The sequence below is a fragment of the Eubalaena glacialis genome, chromosome 15, assembly GCF_028564815.1.
Source record: "Eubalaena glacialis isolate mEubGla1 chromosome 15, mEubGla1.1.hap2.+ XY, whole genome shotgun sequence".
NCBI classification, from domain to species: Eukaryota; Metazoa; Chordata; class Mammalia; order Artiodactyla; family Balaenidae; genus Eubalaena; species Eubalaena glacialis.
In genome coordinates this window covers 26211171-26238139 of record NC_083730.1, presented here as the reverse complement: position 1 = coordinate 26238139, position 26969 = coordinate 26211171, and the positions used below count along the sequence as shown (strand labels likewise).

At 50.8% G+C, this 26969-nt stretch overlaps 1 protein-coding gene across 5 annotated transcripts in view; it reads left to right on the top strand.

Annotated features, from left to right (window-relative positions):
• The window catches only part of CTIF (cap binding complex dependent translation initiation factor), a 311678-nt gene that overhangs the window by 91564 nt on the left and 193145 nt on the right, over positions 1 to 26969 (top strand). For 4 of the 5 annotated variants that reach the window (XM_061170211.1, XM_061170208.1, XM_061170209.1 and 1 more), the window contains exons 3-5: positions 2240 to 2311; positions 23830 to 23903; positions 24921 to 25025. In XM_061170211.1, the coding sequence (XP_061026194.1) occupies positions 2240 to 2311; positions 23830 to 23903; positions 24921 to 25025 (251 nt within the window). The remainder of the gene's footprint in view (positions 1 to 2239; positions 2312 to 23829; positions 23904 to 24920; positions 25026 to 26969) is intronic. The other variant, XM_061170212.1, reaches the window with a different exon arrangement.

Here is a 26969-nt window from a genome sequence, read left to right as displayed (position 1 = left end):
TTCTCTCATGATCATATTGAGATTGTGCATTTTTGGCAAGAACACCTCAGGAATGACATGGCCCTTCTCAGGGCATTACGCTGGGAAGTCCACGGTGGTAATATGTTTTATTACAGATGATATTATCCTTGATCACTTGGTTTAAGGTGGTGTCTGATAGATTTCTCATTTTTCCCTTTTTTTCTCCTATAATTTAATAAATATCTTTGCAGAGATGCTTTGAGACTACAAATATCCAGACAGAGGGGATTTAACCCAGGGAGTTGGTTACCCAGATAATAAAAGAGCTGAGAAACTAAACAACCACAAGAAGCCATTACCACCTCTAGGCCTGAGGCACAAAGGGAGGAGATGGTATTGCCAGAGCCCAGCGTTAGGGGTCGTGCACAGAGGGCCTATCTGGTCAGGCTGGAGCCTTGAAGAAGACCCAGTCATTGCTGGTAATGCTGCCTGAAACATAGAGAGATGGAGAAACACCGCGGCTTCTCTCTCTTCCTGTCTCCCATTGGCCCAACCCAGCTGGAAGCCAGCTGAGTCTGCAGGGTTCAGCCCCTCGGCAGTACAGAGCAGGGATGGGCAAGAAGTGGCTCTGAGGGCACACTCTCTTGAGACTGGTACCTTGCCTTTGCCAATTCCTTTGAGCTGAGCTGTGCTGTCCAATAGGGCAGCCACTAGCCACATGTGGCTCTTGAGCACTTGAAATTGACATGCTTTAAGCAGATTTCAAAACCTTAGTATGGAGAGAAGTATGTAAAATATCTCATTGATCATTTTTATATCAATTACCTATTTAGATAAACACATATTAGATAAATAAAATGCATTATTAAGTTTAATTTTACCTTTTTCTTTTTTCTTCTTTAAATCTGGCTACTAGATCATTTAAAATTATGTCTGTGGTTCCTATTCGTTGGCCAGCACTGCTGTAGAGTACACTTGTACCAGCCCGTATCATCGGCATTGTAATAAAATGTCTTTCCTATACAAAGGTCATGCCCTTGAACCACAGTCTGGAGGGTGTGTCTAGCCAAGGTTTCACAAATCCAGGACGGTGATGGCTTTGAGCCAACCACACTCACTCACAGTTTTGACCAAGTGTGTCAAACAGAGAGAGACTGGGCTCCTCTGCTTTTTATGAATCATACAGGGTGTAGGTCAAGATCAATGTTCAACATGAGCTGGAGAGCCTACCTAACATTTAACACAATAATAAAAGCACCACCATATATATAGATAGCACATTACTGTGGAAGAGCTGTACTCTTACTACTACTTTATATCTATATATAGATTTTGTGTAGCTTACAAAGTCCCTTCATTTCAACCTTGCAGAGTCACCCAGCCTTGCTGTCCCCATTTTATAGATGACAAAGTGAAGCCTGGGAGATTACATGGATTTCAGTGGCTCTCAAACGTCTGGTGCATCCCTTAGAAAGCTTGTCCAAATGGAGAAGACAGGTGCTGCCCTCAGCGAGTGATTCAGTGGGTGGAGGGTAGAACCCAGAGACCCCCTATGTGGCAGGCTTTGGGGACTGTCACACTGGTAGTTGTCATATCACACTTTGGGGCACATGAGGCCCCTGAGGTCAGTGGTGGGACTGGGCTTCTGACGGCCAGTCTGGGGCTCTTCCCCGATGCCATGCTCTCCTGTCAGTCCACAGGTCCACCGTACTTTGGGGCTGGGTGTACGGGATGATCCACACATACATGCCTCTCCTCTAGCTCCAACCTTGACACTGACTAGTGTGGCTGAAGCATGGTTAGGTGGTCAAACATGGTGCTGGTTTCTCAAAACTCATATTTACCCTCTGTGTTGTCTGGTTGGCTTTGGAATGTAGCTGGCTCTTCATCACTTTGGTGGGCTTAGGTGACAGGAAATGAGTTTGCCTTCCCCACACATACGCCAAAGGGTCACCTCCATGTGGCCCTGGGAGATGCCAAGTGGGACCTGCTGGTACAGAAAGATTTGTCTTTGAAAATGGCTGAGCAGGATTGCATACTGGCTCTACTGCAGCAGGGCGGGACCGTGCCTGGGGGCCAGGGCAGAGTGAGGATGAGCCTGTGTGTCCTGCCATCACTGACCACTCCTTTCTCCCCTGCAGTGGACGGCAGACTGCAGTGAGCAGGATTGCATACTGGCTCCACTGCAGCAGGGCGGGACCGTGCCTGGGGGGCCAGGGCAGAGTGAGGATGAGCCTGTGTGTCCTGCCATCACTGACCACTCCTTTCTCCCCTGCAGTGGACGGCAGACTGCAGTGAGCAGCTGGGCTGCAGCTACTCCTTCTCCCGAGGGCGAGCCCCCCTGCAGCAGGTAGGGAGCCAGCTCCGTGCTCCGTCTGGGGGTCATCGTGGTCTTGTCTGTCTGGGTTCCTGGGCTGTTCACCATGGTGCTCCTGAGAGGTGGTGATGTGGGAGTGCGGGAAATAGGACAGGGGAGGGTGCAGTCTGCCCTCTGGAAAGTTCTCCCTGAATATCCAGCCCACAGTGAAGCCCTCCCTGCCCAGAACACATAGATTCATAAGATTTATTTTTAGTAGCAGCATTATTTATAATAACAAACATCTGTAAACAACTACTGATCCGTTGAGAGGAGAATAGATAAACGATACGTGATATATCCTTACAATGTACTGTAATACAGCAATACAGTGAGTGATCTGTGATACATCCTTACGGTGGAATATTATACAGCAGTAAAATGAGTGAACTGGAGGTTCTCACATCAGTGATGATGATGGATCCTAGGGTTTTGTTGGTGGTGGGGCACTCTGGAGATCGCTTCTGCTCCAGGTTCGCAGAGGACCTGGAGGGGCAGACTGTGGGTGTGAGGGAAGCCAACCAGCTTCCTGGGACCAGGCTGGAATCCGCTGCTTCTCCCCCTGCTGCTTCCCTGTGAGATCCCGAGGGGGCCCCTGTGCGGGTCGTGTGGCCGGGAGGGAAGGAGGCAGCTGCTCTTTGAGAGCCGTCCCTGGCGACCCCCAGGTCCCGTACACCCTCTGGTTGTCGAGCTGTTCTTGCTGATACCTCGTCTCACCTGTGGGAGACGGTGGGATCAGAGACTGAAAACTCCGTCTATCCCCGACCCCCAGCCCAGCCTCCCACTGCACCTGTCCAGAGAGATGAGGGAGGCTTTATGGGCTTCAGCAGTACCTTGCTCCCAGTTCCAAAGCACCTGTGTTGACACATTGCCTGGGCCCACTTGCTTGTGTCTGACTTCAGTCCATGGTGCTGATTAAACCAACTCTTCTCTATTCTGTTGTGAGGGAAGGTGGGCAGTGGCCTCAGTTCCAGATCTTTCTTAGGCTGTAGGGCTTTGCTATACCATGGGGTGTGTGTGTCGGGGCAGCTGCCCTGGACAGTTCTGTCACATGACAAGATGCTTGTGTGTGTGTTTCATTGATTCTTAAGTAGGAGGCCATGATAAGGCCAGGGTGGGGTGCTCTGCCACAAACTTGGCGGCAGTTCTCTGTGTCCTCAGCTTCCTCATACAAAAACTAGGAGACTCGGTGGCTTCTGAGGGTCCTTCTAGCTTCTCCATGCCATTTACAGACAGGGAAGTTGGGGTCCATGGAGGTGCCATGACCTGACCAAGCTGGGACTTGAACCCAGGTCTTTGCCTGTCCTGTCCCCTCATCGGCCCTTTACCTTGTCTTCCTGTAGTAGGTAGCCTTCTACGGAGGTCTTTTGTCCTCACCACTAGACTGCTGGTGCTTGGTCATGGACTCCGTTTATACTCCCTAAACCCCTCCAGCTCTTGGCCGAAGGCCTGACACATCAGGGGCACTGTCACTAGTGTCTGCCAATTATCTGGGGTTTCCTACATGAAGATTCTCTTAACACTTCAGCGGCAAAGGTGGACTTGGATTTGGGGACTCAAGAATCAGAGAGAGAGCTTCAGGGAAGGGTTGAAAGTCTTGGATGGGGACATAAGAGGCTGGTAAATGAGAGATTGAAAAACCAGCTCTCTGTTATTTAGTCAGTAGGTGTCTGGTTCTGGAATTGTCCAGAGTCTTCCTTTTTGTTCTCACTCCTTTATCTTCTTTTCTGGGTCCCCTCTCCCCACCCTTTCTCTCTGGTCCCACTTTCCCATCACTCCGGACAGGTTTCCAGGGGGATGAGAATGGCGTATCCTCCCACTTGCTTCTCATCTGCCTGCCTCACTCTGAGCTGTCCTTTCACAGCTGGTTTCACCTCCTGGAGGAGGGTGGGTGGGGAGTTGGCCAAGGCCGGGGGCTTGTGGGAAGGGGTACCCTGGCACCGTGAAGACCAGCTGACCCTGAATCCCATCTTAGAAGCAGCTGAACAGTCGGCTTGGGGTAAGCAGGGGCTGAATGAAATGCAAAACGAAATGCAACTGAACTTAAAGAAGAAATTGTAAAAAGCTCATGTTAGGTCCTTTCTTGGCAGGTGGAACTGAGCATAAGTCCATTATAGGGGAAGAGCCCCAGGAAGGGGGAGGCGGGCTCTCAGGATGTAAACCCGCTTTACTTCCCCGATGTGCCCGGAGCACGAAGGCTTCATAGTAGGGGTTTCCTACAGGCCATGGGGCCATTGGCACTCCCACTGCCCCTGTGTAGTCTGTCTGATCATCTCAGAGGGAGGAAGGGGGAGACATCTGCTTCCAAGAAGCGGAAGAGTAGCCAGGGCACCGAGGGACAGCCACGGCCTCAGCCCCACGTGCCACATGCCTTGTGCGTTCTGGATTCAGAGCCCGCGGTGTCCCCATGTGGCGAGCCAGCCGGGGGAAGCGGCAAGGCTGTTCCGCCTGAGTCCTGGTGAGGTCGCACCCTGTGCCGTGAGAAGCTGCTTAGAGCCGAGGAAAGCTCAGCGGGCCCAAGAGTTCAGGGTGTTTGCGGAGGGATTTTTCATAGATTCCTCTGCCGGGGAGTGTTTGTAGTGGCCTGGAGCATGGCCCCTGAAGGACAAGATAATGTGTAAAAGAATGCCCAGTGCAGGGCAGGAGACACAGTGTGCACGGCGTGGCCAGACCTCAGGTGGCCCAGAGGTAAGGCACTCGGGCAGGCCGAGCAGAGGAGGTGGCATCGGGCTGGCCCTCCCGGAAGGCCCCAGATGCTGTACCCGCACTTCACGGAGAGGCAGGATTGAAATGAGGTGTCCTGAGGTCATCACCTTGGTTTGGTGATGAAAGGCCTGATTGTAGACATTAGTAACTCAGTTAATTAGGGTACGAAAAATAGAGTGGTGTAAGCAAGATGGAAGTCTCCTTCTCTCTCGCCACCCTCCTGGGAGGGTGTTCAGGGCTGGCATGGCAGCTCAACAGTGTTGGGACAGCCTCCTTCTTTCTTTTGCTCTGCCCTCTCTGGGGTGTTGCCCTTGTCCCATGGCCCATGCTGGCTCACGTCCACGTCCACATTCCTGCCAGTGGGCGCACCCACCCTGGGCTTCGTCTCCAGGAGCCTCTGGTGTCCACTCAAGAAGCAGCCATCTTTTTTTAAAACTTAAACATTTTTTAAATTTTTTGTCCGCACGGTATGTGGGATCTTAGCTCCCCGACTAGGGATGGAACCCTCGCCCCCTGCAGTGGAAGCGCAGAGTCTTAACCACTGGACCACCAGGGAAGTCCGTGAAGCAGCCATCTTCTGATGCCCTCCGGTGGAGGGATCAAAGCTGGTCAGCATCCCTTGAGTGACGTAAGGAAAGCCCCACAACTTACCGGAGACAGCTGCTCCTGCCCACGCTGCCCTGGAGTGCACCCCTGATGGAGGGGAAACCGGGAGCTGCCAGCTGAAGAGTGCCTTAGCTGGGGGCAGCTCTGACGAGATGCTGCTGTCCATACAGCCTTCAAGGGCCCCTTCAGCCTGGTCCACCAGATGTAGGAGCGCTGGACCAGCTCATATGAGCACCCACTGGCCTCCTCACTGCACCCTCTCAACGAGGCAGACACCCTCACCCGCACACTAATCCATGGTTTGATCAGGATGTTCCATAGGTACATCTGCCTGCCCCCTCAGCCTGCTGGTGGGCCTTGAGCTGGGCGCCGCCAGGGCTCCCTTTACATCCCTGACTGCCCCCCCCACCAGCCTAGGGCCTTGCACACAGTAGGTGCTCAATAATGATACCTGAGATGGCTCAGACCCAGTCTATGCAGTCATTCCCTAGCGGGTCCTGTTCCTCTGGCCACACCAACTTTGCTGAGCTTTTGGAAGTCATTGGGATGATGGGGCAGCTCTACTATCCCACATTCACCCCTGGGAAGAATTTCAGGAGGAAACTGAGGCTAGATTGAGACTGGGGTGGCTGCTCTTGCACTTTCCCTGACTGCCCCACTTTGGGCACGTGTGCCCAGGACAGTGGGGCCCGCAGGAGGGTGCTGAGGTGCTGCATTCTGCCCAGGAAGCTGTGTGGTGAGTCACAGACCATGCACTGAATGAGGAGCTGGGTGCAGGCACCATTTGGGGATTAGTCATGCACTGGGATTATTTTTGTTATTTTAATTAATGTATAAAACCAAAACAACCCTTGCCTTCTCTGAACCCTTTCAGAGGCACAACGTAGAGGTAAGCCAGGGTAGGTAGAGTCCCATGAGATGGGAGGAGGGGGCTCAGAGAGTCCAGAGCAAAAAATGGGCTCCACATAGTCCTGAAGAGGCCCGTTAACTGCCTGTAGTCGGGACTCGGCTGTACTGGGGACTGTTTGGCATCCTGGCAGCATCTTTCCAAGAGAGCTCGTCCACCACCTAGTCATTTACTCAGGAGGTCGGAATACAGTTTCCACCTTCTTATTGTAACAGGGGAGGTGCCTGGAGATGATTTAGAGGAAGGCACCTGAAATGAGAGAGTGCAGCCCAGTGCATTTAGACGACATCCCCAGGTGCCGGCCCAGGACTTAGCATTCAGGGAAGGAAGCTGAAGGCATGTGAAAGGTTGTGTGGAGTCAGGCTCAAACAGGTCTTCTCCATCAGCACAGAAATGCTAAGGAAAGGAAATTGATGTGCCTGACAGCAGCAGTGCCTCTGATTAGACCTTGAGAAGGACTTCCTGACCGAAGGACTTGTTGGCCCACGGTGTTGGCTATTGAGCAAGTGATGGGATCTTTGCTGGGAACCTGATGAGCCCACATCTTACCAGACAGGTTCATGCAAAGCCCTGGGAAAGGTGGGGATGTGTCAGAAATGGTGTCCTGAGTCCTGGCTGACAGGCTGTGATCCCACACTCCCTGGAGTGAGGAGAGAAGGGCACTCCCTTCTTCCACCTGTGATGCCCGGTAGCAAATCAAAGCATCAGGAGAGAGTGAAAAGAGCCTTGTTCCAGGGGTCAGAAGAACCAGATGTTGACCCAGGTGTGGCGTGCACTCCAATGCCTCTTCCACAAAATGAGGCATTGGACTACACAGACTTCTCTGAGCCTCTCTGGAAATACCTTTCACTGTTTATATTCTGTGTCTCCATGAAGTGGGTCCAAATAGCTGCTAAAATCAGCAGGTCTGGATTTTCCTGATTTCTCTACTGTTCCCCCCACATACCCTGATGCCTGTGCCAACCTGCAGGTTAGGTATATCCTACGTGTCAGCATTGATTCTGACCCAAGAGATGACAGATGGTAGGCAGAGGTGAGCCTCAAATGCACTGCTTACCTCTGGCCCACAGAAAAGGGTAGAAGGAGTTTTCTGCCAGTCATCTTGCTGCCCTTGAGGAATTATTGTATCTGGTTCAGAGCCAATCTAAAAACTCAGTACAAATGATATCTGAGTCAAAGTGCCCAGATTTTTAATCAGCTTCTCCGAATAATTAAGAAATATCATGTGTATGTTCATGGCACTGCTCTCTGTTCACTCAGCATTTATTGACCACCTGCTGTGAGCTTGGCTCACATATGAGCTGGAGCCTTTGGGCTCACTACCTGTTTGTAGAGCAGAGGCTAGTGAACATGAAACAGACTAAAGGCACACATGGTAAGACCCCCAAAGAGATGCCCTGACCACAGACACTGCAGTCATTCCAAGGAATGGCCCTGTTGCTCTCTGCGGGTAGGGAGATGGCTTGCAGGACATGAGACTCAATCTGTGCCTTCAGGAATGGGTAGGATGTCTGACCAGATGGAAGGGAAGAGAGAAAAAGGTGAAGAGAGAAGAAACGGTGTTAGCAGAGACTTGAAGTTGGCCATGATGCTGGGATGTTAGGGAGGAGGAGCGAGCACAGCTGGAGTCGTTGGTTAGTGCTGGGTTTTACCAGAGTGGTGGGGGATGGGGTGTCTGTATACCCCGCTGAGTTGCTGGAGCTGCTGTCCAACCCCACGCATTTGTGTACCTTGCATGGCTTGTATTTTCTCTGTCGTTCCTAACAGGTAAATTCTGTCCCCCTGTATCAGTCAGGATAGCCTAGGAAATGCTGCAGTAACAAACAGCTCTGAATCTTAGTAACTTTAAGCCACCCATTTAGGACCTAGCTTGGTGGAGCAGTTGCCATTTTCACCAGTTGTCATGACAAAGGGAAAAGAGCACCGGAGGCAATTCAACGCTCCAACCTAAGTGTAACAGACGTCACTTCCACTCTTAGCTTGTTGCCCAGAACTAGTCACGTGGCCCCACCCAACCATAAACACACTAAATAGGATAATCCTACTATACGCCTGGACCAGGGAAACCAGAACTGGTTGGTGACTGGCTAGAATGACTGTCACATGCTCCACTTCTAGTGGAAACTCAACAGGGGCTGTGGCTGACTTCCTCCCCCCCTTATCTCCTTTACCACATTAAATCCAGAGCTAGGCAGGTCTCCAGTGAACCCTGAAGATGTGGGCTCTCAGGATGAGAAGAAGCTCAGAGGTCACCTGATCCAATTCCCTGCAATGCAGGATCCCCCTGCTTCATGAGGCCATTGAGCTGCTGGACGTTTCCAGAAAAGGAGAACTCACTGCTTCACAAGGCATCTCAGAGCATGGGAGCCAGCTCCACTGATAACAATGTCGGTCTTTGATTCAGCCCAGACCACCTCTTCATAACTCCAGCTAATGGCTTTAGTTTGATTCCTTTTGTCCATGGCTATTTAGCCTCTCCCCCACAGTCTGCCATGGCAAGTCTGCTTTCTAAGCTAAGCATCCTCATTCCTGCAGCTATTTCCTTTTGTCGTGGTTCTTTTATTCCTTTGATTATTTATTTGTTCTTTCATCCATTGATCCAACCAGCACGTCATCACTGAGGGACCGTGTGCCAGCCACCGTGTTAGGAACCAGGAATCGGGATGGTGAAGGCAATGGGTTCAGTCTCTGTGTATGTGGAGGGTAGAGTGGGCGGGGGGGGTGGGGAGATGGGCACTTAAACCGCAGTGCTAAGAAGTCTGGGACATGACACACTGCTTCCCACATTCTGTCCCATCCTGGGTTACTCTTCTGGGAGCACCATAAGCATAGACTATATTTCCTCTTCATCAGCCTCCACAACTGAACACGGCATGATCTGTGTACTTCTGTTGCTCCCTGCGTGTGAGCCTCTCTTTTCCAGAAGATGCCATCTGTCCCCATCCTCGAAGTGACTTCTGGCTCCAGCTCACCTGGAGGAACCAGGATACAACACTTACCAAACAATATTGATGATTGACTTTTATAGGGAGAGCAGTCGGCAACTATTCATTGAGCCCACGCTGTAAACAGTATGAGCCATGTGGCCTGGTCTCTGCCCTGAGAGCCATGTGGCCTGGTCTCTGCCCTCAGAGTACCCAGAGTCTGCTTAGAGAAAGAAGACTTTCTCGAGTGGACAAGCAACATTCTAGAGCCACGTGTGAATGCCAGGAGGAGGGGAGCTGGCTGCAGCTGGCGTCTGTAGAGGAGGTCAGATACCCGGGCACGAAGGGGGAGGAGCCATGCTGTCATGGTAACGGCATCCGACTGGAGGACTGGAGTGAGGAGACGTGAGTCCTGGCTTCTGTACCTCTGACTCGCTATTCCATCACTGGTGAGATACGTACGTCATCTAGCTGCAGCCTCAGTTTCTCCTCTGAAAAATGAGGAGGTGAACTAGACTTAAGGTCATCAAACTGTTTTGTTAAAAATACAGATTTCTATTTCTGGGAAGCTGGAATAGATGTTCTTTTCTATATTCCTCCTGCTAAGTACAACTAAAACCCTGAACATTTTATATAAAACAAATATAAGAAGATTCTGAAACATAGAGAGAAGGCAGACCAGCTAGGGACCTTGGGACCTGAGTATTGACACAGGAGTGACCTCCCTGAGTTTTCTTTTTGCCTCCTATATCCCAGTCTTGAAGCTGAAGATGTGGGTAACCAGGAAAGGCCAGTGGACACAGATTTTTTTTTTTTTAAGTTCCAATAAAAGCCTATTCTCTCTAAGCTTAGGTCCAGGAAAAGAATAGAAGCTTAGGTCTAGCAAGATAGAAAACTTTTAGACAATAGCTGCTCTACTCCAGCCAAACAGCACAGAAAAAAACTGTAGCCCTATCCCCACCCTCACCAGCAAAGAACCAGTGGGAGCCTGGACTTCCACCCCCTCCGGGCTGTAATGCAGCCCCCTAACTCCTTCAGCAGTGTAGTGTCAGAGAAGGTCAAGTAGGAAGTTGTGACTTTCATCCCTGCTGGCTGGTAAGAAGCTCCCTGCCCCCATGGTATTGTTGGAGGCCATGCGGGGAATCTGGACTCCCACCCCCACTCAGCAGGATAGAGGTGCCCCTCCCCTCCCTGCTGGCATGTGTCAGAGGAGGTTCTACTAGAGAGTTGGGACTTCCACTGTTGCCCGGTGGTCGTGAGGCCCCATAGCAGGGTCAGTGGGGACCATGTGGAGTCCTGGAACTCCTACCTCCACTGAGCCATACCAAGTGCTCCACTGACAGTACTGAGGTTGTGCCCACCCCCCTTTCCCCTGACAGAGTGGTACCACAAAAAGCCAGTTAAAACAGAAGATTTAAATGAGATTCAGAGTCTCATTACATAACATGAAAGTGTCCTGATTACAATCAAAAACCATTTGTCATAACAAGAATTGGGAAGATTTCAAAGTGAATGAATGAAGACAATAAATGTCAACACTGAGATGTGAAATTGGACTTCATCAAAATGAAAAACTCTTGCTCTGGGAAAAACCCTGTTTAGAGCATGAAGAGACAAGTTACAAAGAGGGAGAAGATTTTGCAAAACATATATCTGACAAAGGACAAGCATCTAGAATACGTAAAGAACTCTCAAAACTCAGCATTGAAAACAATGCAATTAGAAAATGGACAAAATACATGAAGACGCATTTTTCACTAAAGAGGATATACAGATGGCAACTAAGCCCACAAGAAGATGTTCATTGTTAGCTGTTAGGGAAATGCAAACTAAAGCCTCAGCAAGGTATCTCTATACACTTGTCAGTATGGCTAAAATTTAAAAAAAAAACAAACCAGTGACAACACCAAATGTTGGTGAAGATACAGAGAAATTGGATGACTCACACATAGCTGGTGGGGATGTTAAGTGGTACAGCCATTCTGGAAAACAGTTTGGCAGTTTCTTATAAAACTAAACCTACAAGTACCATATGATCCAGCAATTGCAATCCTGGGTGTTTATCCCAGGGAAATGAAAACGTATGTTCACACAAAAACCTGTACTTGAATGTCTATAGCAGCTTTATTTGTCATAGCCAAAAGCTGGAAATAATCCAGATGTCCTTCAACAGGTGAATGGTTAAGTAAGTTATGGCACTCAGCAATAAAAAGAAATCAACTCTTGACACATGCAGTAACCTGGATGAATCTCCAGGGAATTATGTGGAGTGAAAAAAGGCTAATCCCCCAAAGTTGCATACTGTATGATTCCACTTATATACCATTCTTGAAATGACAGGATTATAGAAATGGAGAGCAGGTTAGCAGTTCCTCAGGATTAGGGGAGGGGGGCACGATGAAGTGGGTGGGTACAAAAGCGCAGCAGGAAGGATCCTTGTGCTGATGGAAATGTTCAGCATCTAGAGGGTATTGCTGTCAGTACCCTGGATGTGATCTGAACTATATACTTTTACAAGTTTTTCCTTGGGGGGGAAACTGGGTAAAGGATACACGGGATCTCTATTATTTTTTACAACTAGATGTGAATCTACAGTTATCTAAAATAAAAGTTAAATTTTTTAAAGTACAGAACCTTTTGTTTCATCACAGTCTTTCAAGGAAATCTCATGTAGAAAACCAAAAGGGCAGAACCGTTTGGTGAGGCAGGGGAAGGAACCCACCTGCTTTCTCTCCCACTCTATCCACCTCATCACTCTGGGAGCATCTCTGCAGAACTCCTAGGTCAGCCCTGGGCCAGATGATCTCTCAGCCCCTTCCCCACCTGGCCTTCTGTGGTTCTGAGTCTGGCGCTGGCAGGAAGGGAGATATCTCCAGCAACTGGGGAGTACCAAGAAGGCCTCCTAGTGAGGAGCCTTGGAGGATGAGATCCTTTCTCTGCCCAGAGGCATGGGCAAGGTATGGGGCTAGGGACAGCTGAGTGGGCCCCCATTACTTCAGCAGATGCTGGACAGGCAGCCAACCAGAAGTGGGCTCTGCTGTGGCCCAGTCTAGGGTAGGTACTAATAATCTTGCCATTTAAATCCTAAGGCATGATTAATTAGCCGAGAGACTGGATAAATATACTTGGCCACAGGGAGTCATTATCTCCCACTTCTCCCTGGGCTTTGGGTCTTAATTCAAAGACAGTGAGGGTAGAGAGTGAAGGGACAGATTGGACAGACAGGAAAGTTCCAGAGTGAAAGGAATGGCCTTTTCTGCTCCTGAACTCAGCTCTGGTACTACTCAGGAGGCTCTGTCTTCTGGTCTCTGCTCTGTTGTTCTCCTGCCTCAGGCCTTTCTATCGTAGGAAGATTAAAATATTGGGGGTCCATCACCATCTTTCCTACCAGCACGTGGGGGTGCTGTCCTTGGTGCTGAACATGCTGAACACACACCCACACACCACACACACCACACACACAACACACCCACACACACCACACACACACCCCCACACACACACATCCACACACACACACCCCTTCCCCCCCCACACACCCCTTCCCCCCACACACACCCCTTCCCCCCCACACCCCCACACACACCCCCCACACACCCACATGCCCACACACACCCACACACACAACACACACACACAACACCCCCCCCCCACACACCCCCACACACACAACACACACACACACACAACACACCCCCGCACACACACAACACACACACACACACAACACACCCCCCCACACAACACACACACACACACACACACACACCCAGGACAGGACTGTTTCTCCTTGGGCCCTGCCCTGCCGCACCCTTGATCTGTGCTTGGCTCCTCACTTCCTCTCTGTTCAAGCAAACCCAAGTCACCCTCAAAGTCTGGTTGTTTGGGTCTGAGAGGAGTTTTGGACCTGGCCTACAGGAAGCCCCTGTTTTGGCCCAGGAGATGCCTTTGGAGTTCTTTGGTCTCCAAACATCCTGTGTAATGCACCACACTCTCCCAGCGTCTCATGCTCCACTTCCCGCCTCCACCCCGACTCGGGAATCACCGTTCTAGTCCAGTATGATACTGAAGAGGGAGCTCAGGTGTGAGGAGCTGCAGCAACCCTCACGGGGCCCCAGGAAGCGGCTTACAGGCCTAGGGTCCTGCTTTCCCCACTCTCAGTCCATCCGTGTTGTTACTTGCAGGAAGTTTTTCCTGGAGTCCAGAGCCACAGTCTCCCCTGGAGCCCGCAGCATGGGTGGCATGCATCATATCACATGGTGCTTCACTACATGTTGTCTTCAGTTGTTGTTTCCTTTTCTGTGACTCTCCAGCTAGGTGGTAAGACCTGTGGGGCAGGGACCTCTTGTGGCCACACAGTGCCTAGCAGTGTGTTAATCCACTAACGTGGGTGATATATTGGGGCTGGGGGCAGGGGACTTGGGAGGGCATCCTTGGAGAGGAAGGAGAGAGGTCTTGTGCATTGTTTAAAGGGACAGCCCTCCTTATCGGCTCCCCTGGGAGCCCTGAGTCTGTGGGGTTTGCTTGCTCTTGGCCCTCATCATGGACAGAATCTATGGAAGAACATTTGGCACCAAGAAGGGGAAACGGACTGGGATTATGAGCCTTCCGAGGAGCAGGGGCTGTAGTGCCCTCATCTCTCTGGTGCCCAGGCTGGGCCCTGTAGAGCTGACGACCAGCAGCTGGTCCCTGGTTCTGCAGTCCGGGAGTTTCAGGCCCTGGTGCTGCAGCCACAGTCTCGGGCTGGCCAGCTCTGGTGCGGCTGACACAGCAGCAACCATGCTGGGGAAACTCAGACTGACATGCCCGGACATCCTCTAGTTGGAACTTTGCCTGTGACCCTCCCATTAATGGGGGGAGTCCTCCTGCTGCCCTCTGCCTTGTTTAGCCAGACTCTGCCTTATTTCTAAACCTTTGCAGCCTGGGATTGTCAACACACACATACCTGTGCACACACACGTACACAAGCAGAAATGACTCTGCAGTTGTATATTAATAAAGAGAAAACAACAGTATAGAAGAGGGTCATTTATTCCCATTGCACCTGACTTGGCATGTTTTTCTACTGTACAGTGACTCACTCCCATCTTGTTTCATTCATTCATGCACGGAGCCCCCTGACCCTACACATTCCATCTTGCACCCCTACATTCCTTCTTTTCCTCACATTTACTCCCTGCACCAGCACTGCCTTCCCAAGAGATGAACTCGGAAAACCCAAATGTTCGTAGGGATGTGGGCATGTTCCTGCATTATGGGAAACTCGACAGTGGGGTCAGAAGTTATTTGAGTAATATATCTGCAGAGTGCAGTGGTTAAGAGCACAGACTCTGGTCCACACTCATATGCATTCCTGGGAACTAGCTCTGTGAATGCGGGCAAGTTCTCTGAGCCTCAGTTTCCTCATCATTGAAATGGGGATGGTGATAGCAACAGCTGCTTCCTAGGGTTGTAACAGATGTAAAGTGCTCAGATGGTGCCTGGTGTACAGTGAGTGCTGCGTCAATGTTTGCTGTTATCATTCTCTGGAATCTGTCCTCCCTGATCTGGGGTAGCTGTGCACCCCGCGTGGCCCTTTCAGAGGCAGCTTCAGTCTCCCTGCCTGTGGGCAGGCCGTTTCCATTTCTTTTTCCACATGGTTTAAAGTGCTCATTATCCCTTTGTGATCTGTTCTGAGAGCAGCACGATTCACCCTGGCAAGGGGCCCCTTAATTGTCAGTAAAAGAAGCTGTTGTGAAGGATTCAGCAGCATTTGAGTGCTAAAAAGCGATCCACTGAAAAGGGTGATTTTTTTTGATAAGGCTCCTCAGAACCTTGGCATTGCAACAACCTGGCGGGGTGTTGGCAGGGGCTGGGTGTCCTCAGGGCCAGGGAAGGGGTGGGACTCAGAGGAAAGCCGTGGTCACCAGGGCCAACTGTGGAACTGCAACCTGGAGAATGTTCTCGAAGAAGCCAGCGAGGCTTTGTGGAGAGCTCTCGGTGGCTGGCCACTGAGTCCTTGCAAAAAAAAAGAACGAATGATGCTGCATCCCAAGACTAGGAAGGTGGTGGGGGTGAGGAGGCAGGGGGACACAACAGAAAAGTGAAGCCAGGGCTACTGCAATTGAAGGGATGGCAGACTAATTGGGGAAGAGAGTTAACAGATAGTTTAAGATGTCTATTTCCCAGTGGGGGAACCATAGTCCTGCAGGATGCTCTGTGGAGTGAAAAGGAAGAGTGGGGTGGGTTTCTGGCCAAAGGAGTTTGGGAAAAGCTGCATAGTGTGCTGCCACCTACTTGAAGAGTCAGCATCCATCTAAGACCGATAAAGGCACTGAGAAGTTCTGCAATAAAGTATTTATTTAACACTCTTTTAACTCTGTGTGTCCCAAATATTTGACTGAGGAGCCTTTTTAAACTTTTTGTCCCCCACAAAACTTTTTAATATCCACTGTTTCCAAAAGCGTGTTCCATGCACCACTCCAGCTGCCCTAAACTTAAACCATTTTCAGTCCCTTCCCTGGATGATTCTAATGCACACTGACATTTGTGAGCCAGCGGATTAGTGTTTCTAGAACACCACTTGGAGCACACAGTAGATCAGGAAGGGAATCAACCACTGGGGTATGTGCTGGATGTGCCGTGGGCTTGGGGGGCACCAGCTGATGAGGAAACAGTAGAGCCACAGGCAGGAAGGCTCTCGAGCTGGATCCCATCAGAGAGAAAGACTCGGAGTGGGTGGAAAGGAGATTTGTTTTCTCTGAGTCCAGGAGGAGCACAGCGGCCCAAAGAGGAATATAATCTTGTACCTTCAGCAGCTTGGTGTGGCCTCAGAGCCCCTTCACAGACGGTGTCTGAGCCGCACACCAACACAAAGCTTTGCCAGTGTGCCAAGGAGGATGCTGAGGCCCCTGTAGCAGCGAGCAGAACAGCCAAACTCCCGCCACCATCGTCTCTGCCCTGTGTGTGCGTTAGGGGTTGCAAGGTTTGAGGGTTGGCCTCCAGAATTCAAGAAGCGGGGAACATCAAGGCACTTTATGGCTTCAGGGGCTTTGGCTGGACGTGCATCAACGTGGCAGGTGGCCCCAGGGTCGCCTGGGTGCTGTCAGCCCAGGGCTGGCGGGCGCTGGGGCTGAACGTGGGAAGCTGTTAGGTTCCTGGCTGTCAGTTCAGTGGCAGCAGTCACTCTGCCGGTGAGTCCTGGCCCCTCTGGGCATCGCCTGGGTCACCACCTCGGCTTCAACAAGGGACAAAAAGGAAGGCTCTGCAGGTGAGGGTCTTCCCTCTCTGGGCTGAAACTTGAAGGACACAGATTTTGTTTCCAAGAGCTAGGCCCCTTCTCCAGCCCCTGTTGGTAAAAGGTTACATGCAGTGATTATATGCCGGTCACATCCCATTGCCACAAACTCTAAGGAGATGTCCAGATTCTTGTTATGTGCTGCAGTCATCGTGTCAAATGGAGCAACGATAACTGAGTCATCTCCGTGACCAAGATTTTCACTGTGGACCTCTCCAGACACTTTCCCCCTCCCCGTTACAACACTGGCCTTGGTGGGGCTCACCCTCCTACTATATTCAGCAAGAGAGGCTGCAGGCTTGCCCACAGCCCTCAGCCACATCCTGTTCAGCGGCCCGAGGGTCCTGATTCTTGCCCAGTGCTGTCGCCTCCTCCAGGGAGGCTGTGCACATTATTCTTTCCCCAGGGCTGTGCAAAGTGTGGGCTGCAGCCCCTCGGTCTGTGAGGGGCTCATCCTAGCACTTCTGTTCCTCAGCTCTGAGAATCAGAGTCACATCGTGTGGGGGAGGGAGTGGAGGCAGGAGGTAGATGCGCATGAGGAGTAATGAGACCTACCCTGTGGAGATGGAGGGGTGAGAGCAGAGGCTTCCGCTGCGTGAGGGATGCTGTCACCGGAACCAGAGGTTGAGCTGATGGGAGGGGGATGGGGGGAGGGGGGAGGAGCCAGGTGCTTGCTGGGAACCGCAGTGGTTTTGGAGTTTTCCAGCATTTAAAATAGGGTTCAGGTTATCTCCATCGGCTCAGGAATAAGTTCTCTGGGCTCCTGCGAGGATGGGCGAGAGTCATAGGGCTTCAGCGAGGAAAAATGTGTGGAGAGGGTCTATAAACTATGAAGTACTGAAAAAATGCTTCTCACCTCCGATCGGAGATGGTACCAGCTCCTCGAGGTTGATCTGCACATGCAGGGATGGGGGGGGCCTCCCTTTACAGAGTATCTCCTGCTGCAAGTGCCTGGGGCATCCCCTCCAGCAACTGCTGCTCTGTCACTCTTTCCTACTCATCAGCCAGTGGGGCCTTGTCCCTGGACCCCCAGAGTCCCTGAGGCTGGTGGGTCCCCTGCCAGGGATGCTGCTTCAGAAGAGCCTGGGGCCTGAGCTTGAGATGCCCAGGTACCTCCCTTAGCTGTGGTTCTCTCTGCACAGGGCCCTCTGCCCACAGCACAGGGCAGAGAGTAAATGGCCTCCCCTCCCTGCTATGAGGGGTGGTGGCCAAGACTCCAGCCCCCGGACCAGGAGGGAGATTTATGTGCACTCGCGCTGCTCTTGAGCTGCTTTTAAGGTGAATTGTGCTCGTGGCTGTGAGGTGCTTGCAGTCCTGGGTTTAGCTGTGACCTTCCCGTCCTTTTTTCATGGTTGTTCTCTCTCTCTATCCTGCATTCCTCACTCTTTAAGGGCCTCAGGTCCTAGGTTGGTGAATCCATCTTGACATCCTAATCTGTGAATCAGTCTTACAGGCGCAGAGGCAGCAGGGCCTCTATCTCTCAGGGTAGAGTCTCTTTAATCAGTTGGCAGGCATCTGAGGTGGACCTACTGTGTGACCGGCTTGACCACTGTGGGGATACAAGAACAGAAAGCAGCTGTGGTCCAGGAGCTTAAAGACTAATTGGGGTCATGGATGAACCTTGAGGACCTTATGCCAAGTGTAGTAAGCCAGTCACAAAAAGACAAATACTGTGTGATTCCACTTGTATGAAGTACTGAGAGTTGTCAAAATCACAGAGACAGAAGATAGGATAGTGGTTGCCAGGGCTGGGGGGAGCAGAAATGGGGAGTTGCTATTTAATGGGTATACGCTTTCAGTTTTACAAGATGAAAGGAGTTATGGGGATGGATGGTGGTGATGGTTACACAGTATTATAAATATATTTACTACCACTGAACTGTACGCTTAAAATGGTTAAGATGGTAAATTTTATGTTATGTGCATTTTACCACAATAAAAATTTTTTGAAAAAAAAAAAAAAAACTTACTTGGGGAGATTAACATCCTTATGGGTATAAGAGAGTGATGACTAAGCAATGGTCCACTCCACGTAAGCTGAATTTGTAAGTGCCAGAGTGAGTTGTGTATTTAAAGGGTCAGGGATTAGGGAGAGACTTGGTGTTACTATCCTGAAGGAGGAATTGAACTTCACTCCAGGTGAGGTCTCAGACGTGTGCTTTGGAAGCAAGGTTTAGTTTGTTTGTTTGATTTTTTTTTTTTTTTGACCTTTGCTTTAGAAGTCATTTTGAAATGCTATACCTATTGGTAATCATCTTTGAGGCCTGGGAAGGGTGTTGTGAACAAGCCACTTAACATCTCAGGAGGGTGGGGGCCTGTCTCCTAGATAGAAAGTGAGTCTCTCTAGCCACCTGCAATTTCAAAGTGGCATTTGAAGCAAGCAGGGCACCAGGAGTTGGGATGGGTAGGGTGATGAGACAACTCAAAGAAGGAAGGGAGGGAGGGGCTGATCCTAGAAGATTGTAAATTGTGCCATAATTGATTAGTGATGTCTGCCCCTGGTGAGAGAGGGTGTGGTGGCAGCGCACGTGCCAATCAGAAGAAACCCATCTACAGGATATGGCACTTCACTTTCGGAGATCTCTTTATTTAAATATGAAGAATCTGAAGTCCAAATTGGTGAAGTAACTTCGCTGAGGTCACATGGCTCATTATGGCAACGTGTTTAAGGAAGACAGTGAAGGTCTCTTGAAGTGTTTGTCAACTCAGCAGACACTTCCTGGGCACTGAGCATAGAGTGCTGGGGCACCTGGAGAGGTCCCTGCCATCCCAGGTCCGTGCCCTGGAGCAGGAGAGAGTGACGGTAAGACGGAGTGAGAACTGCCGCCGGTGGGCTCTGTGGCCACAGGTCACCCACGCGGGTGCTAAGTTCAGGACAGAGGGAGGTGACTGCAGTTTGGGAGGTCGGAGGAGTTTTCTGGAGCCAAGCGCTGAAGGATGGAGCACGTCTGGAGGGAGCAGGAGAGGAGCAAGGCCGAGACGAGAGGTCACGGTCCATAGTGAAAGGGATTATGGGGAAGCGGGACTGGACGGGTGTGGGGAGGACCCAGGTGCACACAGGTGGCACCACATGGAGACGCTTCTGGCCCTGGGTGAACGTGGTTGATTCACAGGAGGATTGTGGGAGGTCTCAGGGCATCATGAGAAAGTTCCCAGCCACTTAGAACCTGAGTGACCTAAGGCTTCAGGCTGGTGGTGCCAGAGGGAGGGCCCAGTCCTCATTTTATGGCTGCAGCCCAGGCAGGTTACGTGACTCATCCGAGATCACACTCTGGGTGCCTCTGTCTCCCATTAGCCCTTTGTTCCCTCAGCCTCCCCTGAATGCTCCCCTCCTCTCCCCACCCCCTCCTTATCTCCTGCCTGGTGTCTGTGAGGGTCCGAGCACTTGGGCCCCTTCTGCTGGGAGGCTGGGCCTCAACCTTTCTCCTGGCCAGTTTGTGTTCCTTTTCCTTCAGACCGATTAGAAGCCGGAAACCACCCTCAAACTGCTCTCTCTCTGCGAAGTAGGTTGGTTTCTACCTTGAGGGATTGGTGAGTCGGGGTGCGCTGAGTAGGATCCAGTAAGCAAGAAGAGCTTGCTGGCCGCCTCTGCCCGACCTGAAGAAAATGAGAATTAAAAACAAAAGCAAACCCCCAAGTCATGGGGCTTCTTTGCCAAGGCGCCGGGTGTCTCTGGTCGCCGGGGGAGGGAGAGGCAGGTTGCTGAGCCTCGTTTGGGGTTATTTCTAGCCGGGTTCTCAGTGCCTTGCATGTGGGCGGCGCTCAGTAAGTGCAGAATCTAAACACACACATACATCCTCATGCCTTTTCTCTTTTCACCAGTGTCCATGTGGGCTCTGCTCGGTAGGCTCTGGGGTGATGTTGGCCGTGGTCTCCAGCTGGGGGGTGCACAGGGAGGACAGCAGGTGGGACTCTTCATGGGCCATCTCTGGGGAGGTGGTGTGGGGAGGTCAGAGACTAGCTGAGCCAGCCTGGGTCTGAGCTTGTCTGTTTGCAGGAGGTGGGATGCCGGGGCCCTCTGGTGCTTGATGTGGCTGAAGGACATGAGAAGGTCGCAGGGGGGTTGTCTGCTGGCTGTGGGAGGTGGGGACGTGATGGACTGCCCTCACAAAGGGGTTTGTGGAGGTGATGGATGGTTGATCACCGTTATCAGTTTGCTAGGGCTGCTTGATTTAGGACGTTTGACCACGAACTAGGTGACTTAGAACAACAGAAATGTATCGTCATCTCATAGTTCTGGAGGCCAAAAGACTGAAATCAAGGTGTCGGCAGAGCCATGATCCCTGTGAAGGAGCTAGGAAAGGATCTGTCCAGGCCTGTCTCCCAGCTTCTGGAAGTTCCTTGGCTTGTGGCAGCATAACTCCATTCTTCACCTGGCGTTCTCCCTCTGTGTGCATCTGTCACTGTGTTCAAATTTCCTCTTTTTATAAAGAGACCGGTTATAGTGGATTAGGGCCCACTCTCATCTTAACTAATTACATCTACAATGAGCCTGTTACCAAATACATTCTGAGGGACTGGGGATCAGGACTGCAGCGTATGAATAATGGTGGTGGCGGGGGTTGGGGCGGGGGGGCGACGACACAACTCAACCCATGACAATCACTGAGGAGCACTTGTGAGGCCCTTAGTAGGCCCCTGAACAGGACTGAGAGTGGGTGATGTTGAAAACCACTGACTTGCCCACCTGGGGGCCCCTTGACACGCTGCTGGGCTCCCTGTGCAAACCCAGGAGGCCTTAAAGTTACCCAGAATGCCTTATTGTATCCTGCCAGGATCCCTTTCCACATGCTGGCCCTTTTTCCCAGATGACCCCTTCCCTCCTTTTCCCTCCGCTCTCCTGACCGCCATGAATCCCTACTCTGGGGGAGTCCTTCCCTACTTCTCAGGAAATTTGCCTGTGCTTTGGTCCTACTGTGGCACCTTGAATCAGTGCACATTTCACACTGTATTGTAATTATTTATTACGTGTGTGTCATCCCATACCATTCTTTGCAGGCATAACCTGTGACTTCTCCACTTTTGTGTCTTCAGTGTCTGCCCAGGGCCAGGCCTATGGAAAGATCTCAAAGGAAGATTGCCCAGAGTATGAGCTAGTGGATCTGAGGAATGACAGGTCCAGGGACAGATCATCATAAAAATAAAGACTGGGGATGCTACCAGGAATCTAACCAGAAGGTCATAACACACACAGAAGAAGGTGTACATACCATGCACGTACAGTTCAATGATTTCCACAAACTGAATACACCTATGTAACCAGCGCCTAGATTAAGAGCAGACGTTACCAGCCCCCCAGCACCCTCCTGGGGCCCGCTTCTGGTTACTCTCTGAATTCCATCTCCATAGATTAGTTTGCCTGTTCTTGAACTTTATATAAAATTGAATTATAGAGCTGGTACTCTTAGATCTAGATCCTTTTGTTCCACTTTATGTTTGTGGGATTCATTTATGGCACTGCATGTTGTTTTAGTTTATTCTGACTGTTGTGTAATATTCCAGTATGTGAACACACCACGATTAATTTGTCTGGTCAACTGTTGGTAGGCATTTGGGGGGTTTCCAGTTTGGAGCTATTCTGAGTAGTGCTGCTCTGTACTTCTGTGCTGTGTAATACTGGTGAACGTCTGTGCACATTTTGACTGTGTTTGTACTTGGGAGTGGAGTCCTGGGTTATAAGGCATGCACACGGTCAGCTTCAGTGGAGGTGGAAGTATTATTTTTAAAGACTGTGGTTATGAAAAGCAGACTGTGGGGGTCATGATGTTACTGAACCAAACTTGGGTCCGCTTGCCCACACACAGTAAAGCCAATCTACTGACTCCAGGTTGTGGTGAAGGAAAGTGCAGCGTTTATTGCAGGGCACCAAGCAAGGAGTCCAGGCAGCTTAGTGCTTAAAAGGCCCAAAGTCCTCGAAGGCTTTCAGGGAAAGGTTTTTAAAGACAGGGTGAGGGAGGAGGGTTATGGGATGTGTGATCAGCTTATGGGCATTCTTCTGATTAGTTGGTGGTGAGGTAATTAGGAGTCAACATTACCACCCTCTGGTTCCAACCCATCTGGGGTCTATGTGCTTGTGGTCAGCATGCAGTTAACTTCTTCCACCTGGTGGGGGTTTCAGTATCTGCAAAACAGCTCAAAGGACCTGGCTCAGAGTATTATCTATGGTCCTTGAGGAGGAACTAAATGTCCTTGCCTTTGTTTAATGGCTAAACTATTATTATTTTTGTCTTGCTTGTCTGTTTTCCTTTGTTTCTGCATTTTCTCACTTCTCTGATTACATTTACTCTTTGGAACTTGGGGAAGGCCTAGGAGGCTGAAGTTTTCCTTCAGGTAGAGGACATGGGAGGGGGTAGGGTCTGTTCTGGGGAGGCCCCATAGGGTCCTGCTCAGTTACAGTGAGGGATGGGTGGCATCAGGAGTGAAGATAGGGATCTGGAGAACTTGTTGCAGAGATCATCAGCCAAGGGCAAAGAAGCCAGATCATAGAAGCTGGGTCAAGTAGAGCATTTTCTGTCTATGGAATGAATCATGTAGGAAACAACAAAGGATGAAGACCGGAGCTAGTTGACTTAGAGAAATTCCATCGCTGGAGTTGTTGGTCAATGGGGGCTTCTTGGTGCCACCTGATTTTGGGGTGTGGGGCTTAACTCCAAAGGAAGTCAACCTCCCAACACAGACCTTCCAGTGTGCCTGGCTCTGCAGAGCCCCTGCCTGGGGAGAAACCGCTGCCATCAGGCTGGCAGTGGTGGTGGCAGCTCACTAGTATAGAGGCTTTGAGGAGAGAGTCACGGGCTGGAGCAGCAGAGCCCTGGCTGCCCTGTACCTGACCACACAGCTCTGTCAAACACCAGCAAAGTGAGGGCCCAAGCCTGGGGGAGGCCAGGGGTCCCCCTGACTCGTATTGGGTACACCAGCCAGGACACTCACTCCAGTGGCTCACTCCAGCCTCCAAGCTGCCCAGGATGACCAACTGAGGGGGATGGCAGGGAAGGGGGCCCTCTGCAGCCCTCTCTGGGATTGGGCCTTCCACCCACTTGTTCCATGTCCTGGCCAGGCAAATAATGCCACCCCTTTCATCCTCCATCTCTTCCAGAATGGCAGCAAAGACACCTCTCTGGACATGCTGGGCACAGATATCTGGGCTGCCAACACCTTTGATTCCTTCAGGTGAGCTCCTCTTCCTCTTGTTGTGGTGTGTGGCTCTGGTTGGGACCCCAGCTTACTGGTCCTTATGCCCTGAGGGGCCTTTGGGGATTGAGTTATTGTTGAGAGTTCATTGATCAAGAAGTGGAGAGAAAGACAGGAGGGTGAAGTAGAAAGGATGAGGCTGGAGGAAGGAGGTCAGAGAGAGAAGGAAGGAAAATGGCGGCAGGGGAACGGCACGTGGCAGATGTTAGGCAGGCTGTGTTAGAGCTGAGGACGGACAGCTGTGGCTGCACACCCCACCCCTCCCACCAGAGGTTATGGAAGGCGGGGGCTGGGGGGTGTAGAGAGGGATCCAGAGAAAAGGAAGAATTGTCAGTGCTTCAGTCTCTAGAAGCTTCCTGACGGGCCAAGTTGGAAGGGCAGGTATTGGCCAGGCTTCCTCAGGACGTGGGGATGGTGCCCCTGAAGGGTTTGCTAATGGGCTCTCCTGTCATGGTGTCCACTCCTTTGGAGAGTGATGGCCTCAGACCATGGATGGTGGTGGCCCTTTAGCTCAGCTCTGCCCCGGCCCTGGAGCTGGCCAACTCTGGCTGTGCTTCAGGCTCACCCTGGCTCTGGCTCACGCTTGCCCAGCATGGAAGCGCCGTGGGTCTCCTGAGACTGGTACTTGGGGGACCTGGCCTCCTGCTTCCCCAACTGACACACTCTCCCCAGGCTTTCCAGTGTTTCAGGCGGACCACTGTAGAGCGAGCATCAGGCCCACACTTGTGTTTTATAGGCATCTATTATCATACAGCAGGGTTGAAGAGAGGGGAAGGCTACACAGGCAGGCACTTGCCCTGTTGTCTGTGAGCACAGAGCTGACATTTCAGGCTCCATTCTGAGTGAGGGTCCCTGCCTGACCCCTGCCTGTGGCCAGTGGGCACTCCTTCTTCCTGCCCACCTCTTTCTGAGATTCCCTGCCTGGGGTGTGCCGGGGTGTCTCATCCCCATCAGTAACTGGGCTTGTCACATTTCTCACCCTCCCTCGCCCTCTAGTGGTGCCACCTGGGACCTGCAGCCTGAAAAGCTGGACTTCACCCAGTTCCACCGGAAGCTCCGACACACGCCCAAGCAGCCCCTGCCACACATCGACCGTGAAGGGTAAGGGGCAGCGGGGGGACTCTCACATAGGGGCTGGTGAGGTGAGGGACAGCTGTGGCTATGCCGGGGCAGAGAGGGGCCTTTCCTTGGGCAGGCTGATGTCCAGAGGCTCAATGGCTCAGATCTGCAGGTTCACTGGCCTCTCTCCAGAATCCCTCCACCCTTCGCTGCCCAGCCCCCTCCAGCCACACTGCCTGCTCCCCTTCCTGACCACTCACAGTGGCCCTGCTTGCCAATAGTCTAGAGCAGTGGGTCTCACCTTGATAAGAACAGGGATCACTGGGTCCACCCGCAGAGTCTCTGATTCAGGAGGTCTGGGGTGGGGCCTGAGAACTGGCATTTTTCACAAGTTCTCAGGAACCGCTGATGCTGCTGGTACGGGGGCCCCACTGTAAGAACCACTGGGGTAGTGGTTGCTTTTACTCGGTCGTCTCACTCTTTGCTTAGTTCCTGCATCAGTGTTTACTTTCCCTTTTAGAGATGGTGTCAGGGCCTGGGCTGACCTCCGGACAAGAATGTGACTCCAGCCACACACAGGGGTGTGAGACAGATGGTTTCTTTTCTTCCTCCCTCCCTTCCTTCCTTTTAAGATAATTTTTACTGAGGTAGAATTCACATAACATAAAATTAACCATTTTAAGGTATTCAACTCTGTGGCATTTAGTACATTTATAATGTTGCATAACCACCACATCTATCTAGTTCCAAAACATTTTCAACACCCCAGTATAAAACCCATACCCATTAAGCAGTTATTCCCGTTTCCCCGCACCCCTACCCCTGGCAACCACCAATTTGCTTTCTGTTTCTATGAATTTATCTATTCTGGAGATATCTATCTATATCTATCTATCTATCTCTATATAGATAGATAGATATAGATATCTGGAGGTATATATATGTATGGAATTCCATATATATATATATATATGTATGTATGTATATATGGAATCATATGTGGTCTTTGTGTTGGGCCTCTTTCACTCGGCATAATATTTTTGAGGCTCATCCACGCTGTAGCTTATATCAGTACTTCAATCCTTTTCATAGCTGAATAACATTCCATTGTTGATCCATCTATCTGCTGATGGATATTTGCATTGTTCCCATCCTTTGGCTACCGTGAATAATGCTATTATGAACATTCACGTATAAGTATTTGTTTGAGTCTCTGTTTTCAATTCTTTCGGGGTCTTTGACTGGGAGTGGAATTGTTGGGTCACATGGCTAATTTCTGACACCAGTTCTGATGTGTGTGTATTTTTTTCCCAAAATCCACAAACAATTCTTCAACATTAGCTGGGTGTCCTGTAATTCAATTCAATTCCGACACTGTCTCCCTGGATACAGCACCGGATACCAGTAGAAGTCCAGGTTGCTACTTGTGTTTCTGATCAACTGGCTATAAATCAGAGGTTCCCACAACCTCTCCTGGAGGAGAGATTAATTTGCTTGAGCAGCTCACAGAAGTCAGGAAAATATTTTACTTACTTGATTACTAGTTTATCATGTAAGGATGTAACTCAGGAACAGCCAGATGGAATAGATGCATAGGACACAGTATGGAGAAAGAGGTGCAGAATTTCCACGCTGTCTCTGGGTGCACCATTCTCCCTGAATCTCCACGTGTTCACCAACCCAGAAGCTCGCCAAACCCTGTCCTTTTGGGTTTTTAGACAGGCCTCACTACATAGGCATAATTGATTAAATCATTGGTTATTGTTGATTGATTCAATCTCCAGCCCCTCTCCCCTCCCTGGAAATCTGAGGTTGGGGATAAAAGTTCTTATCCTTCTACCACAGGGTTGGTTCCCCTGGCAACCAGCTCTGATCCTCTGGTGACCTAGGGACGGTCCAAATTTCACCTCATTAACATAACAAAAGACACCTTGATCACTCTCCACTTAGGTAATTCCAAAGATTTTAGGAGCTCTTTGCCAAGAC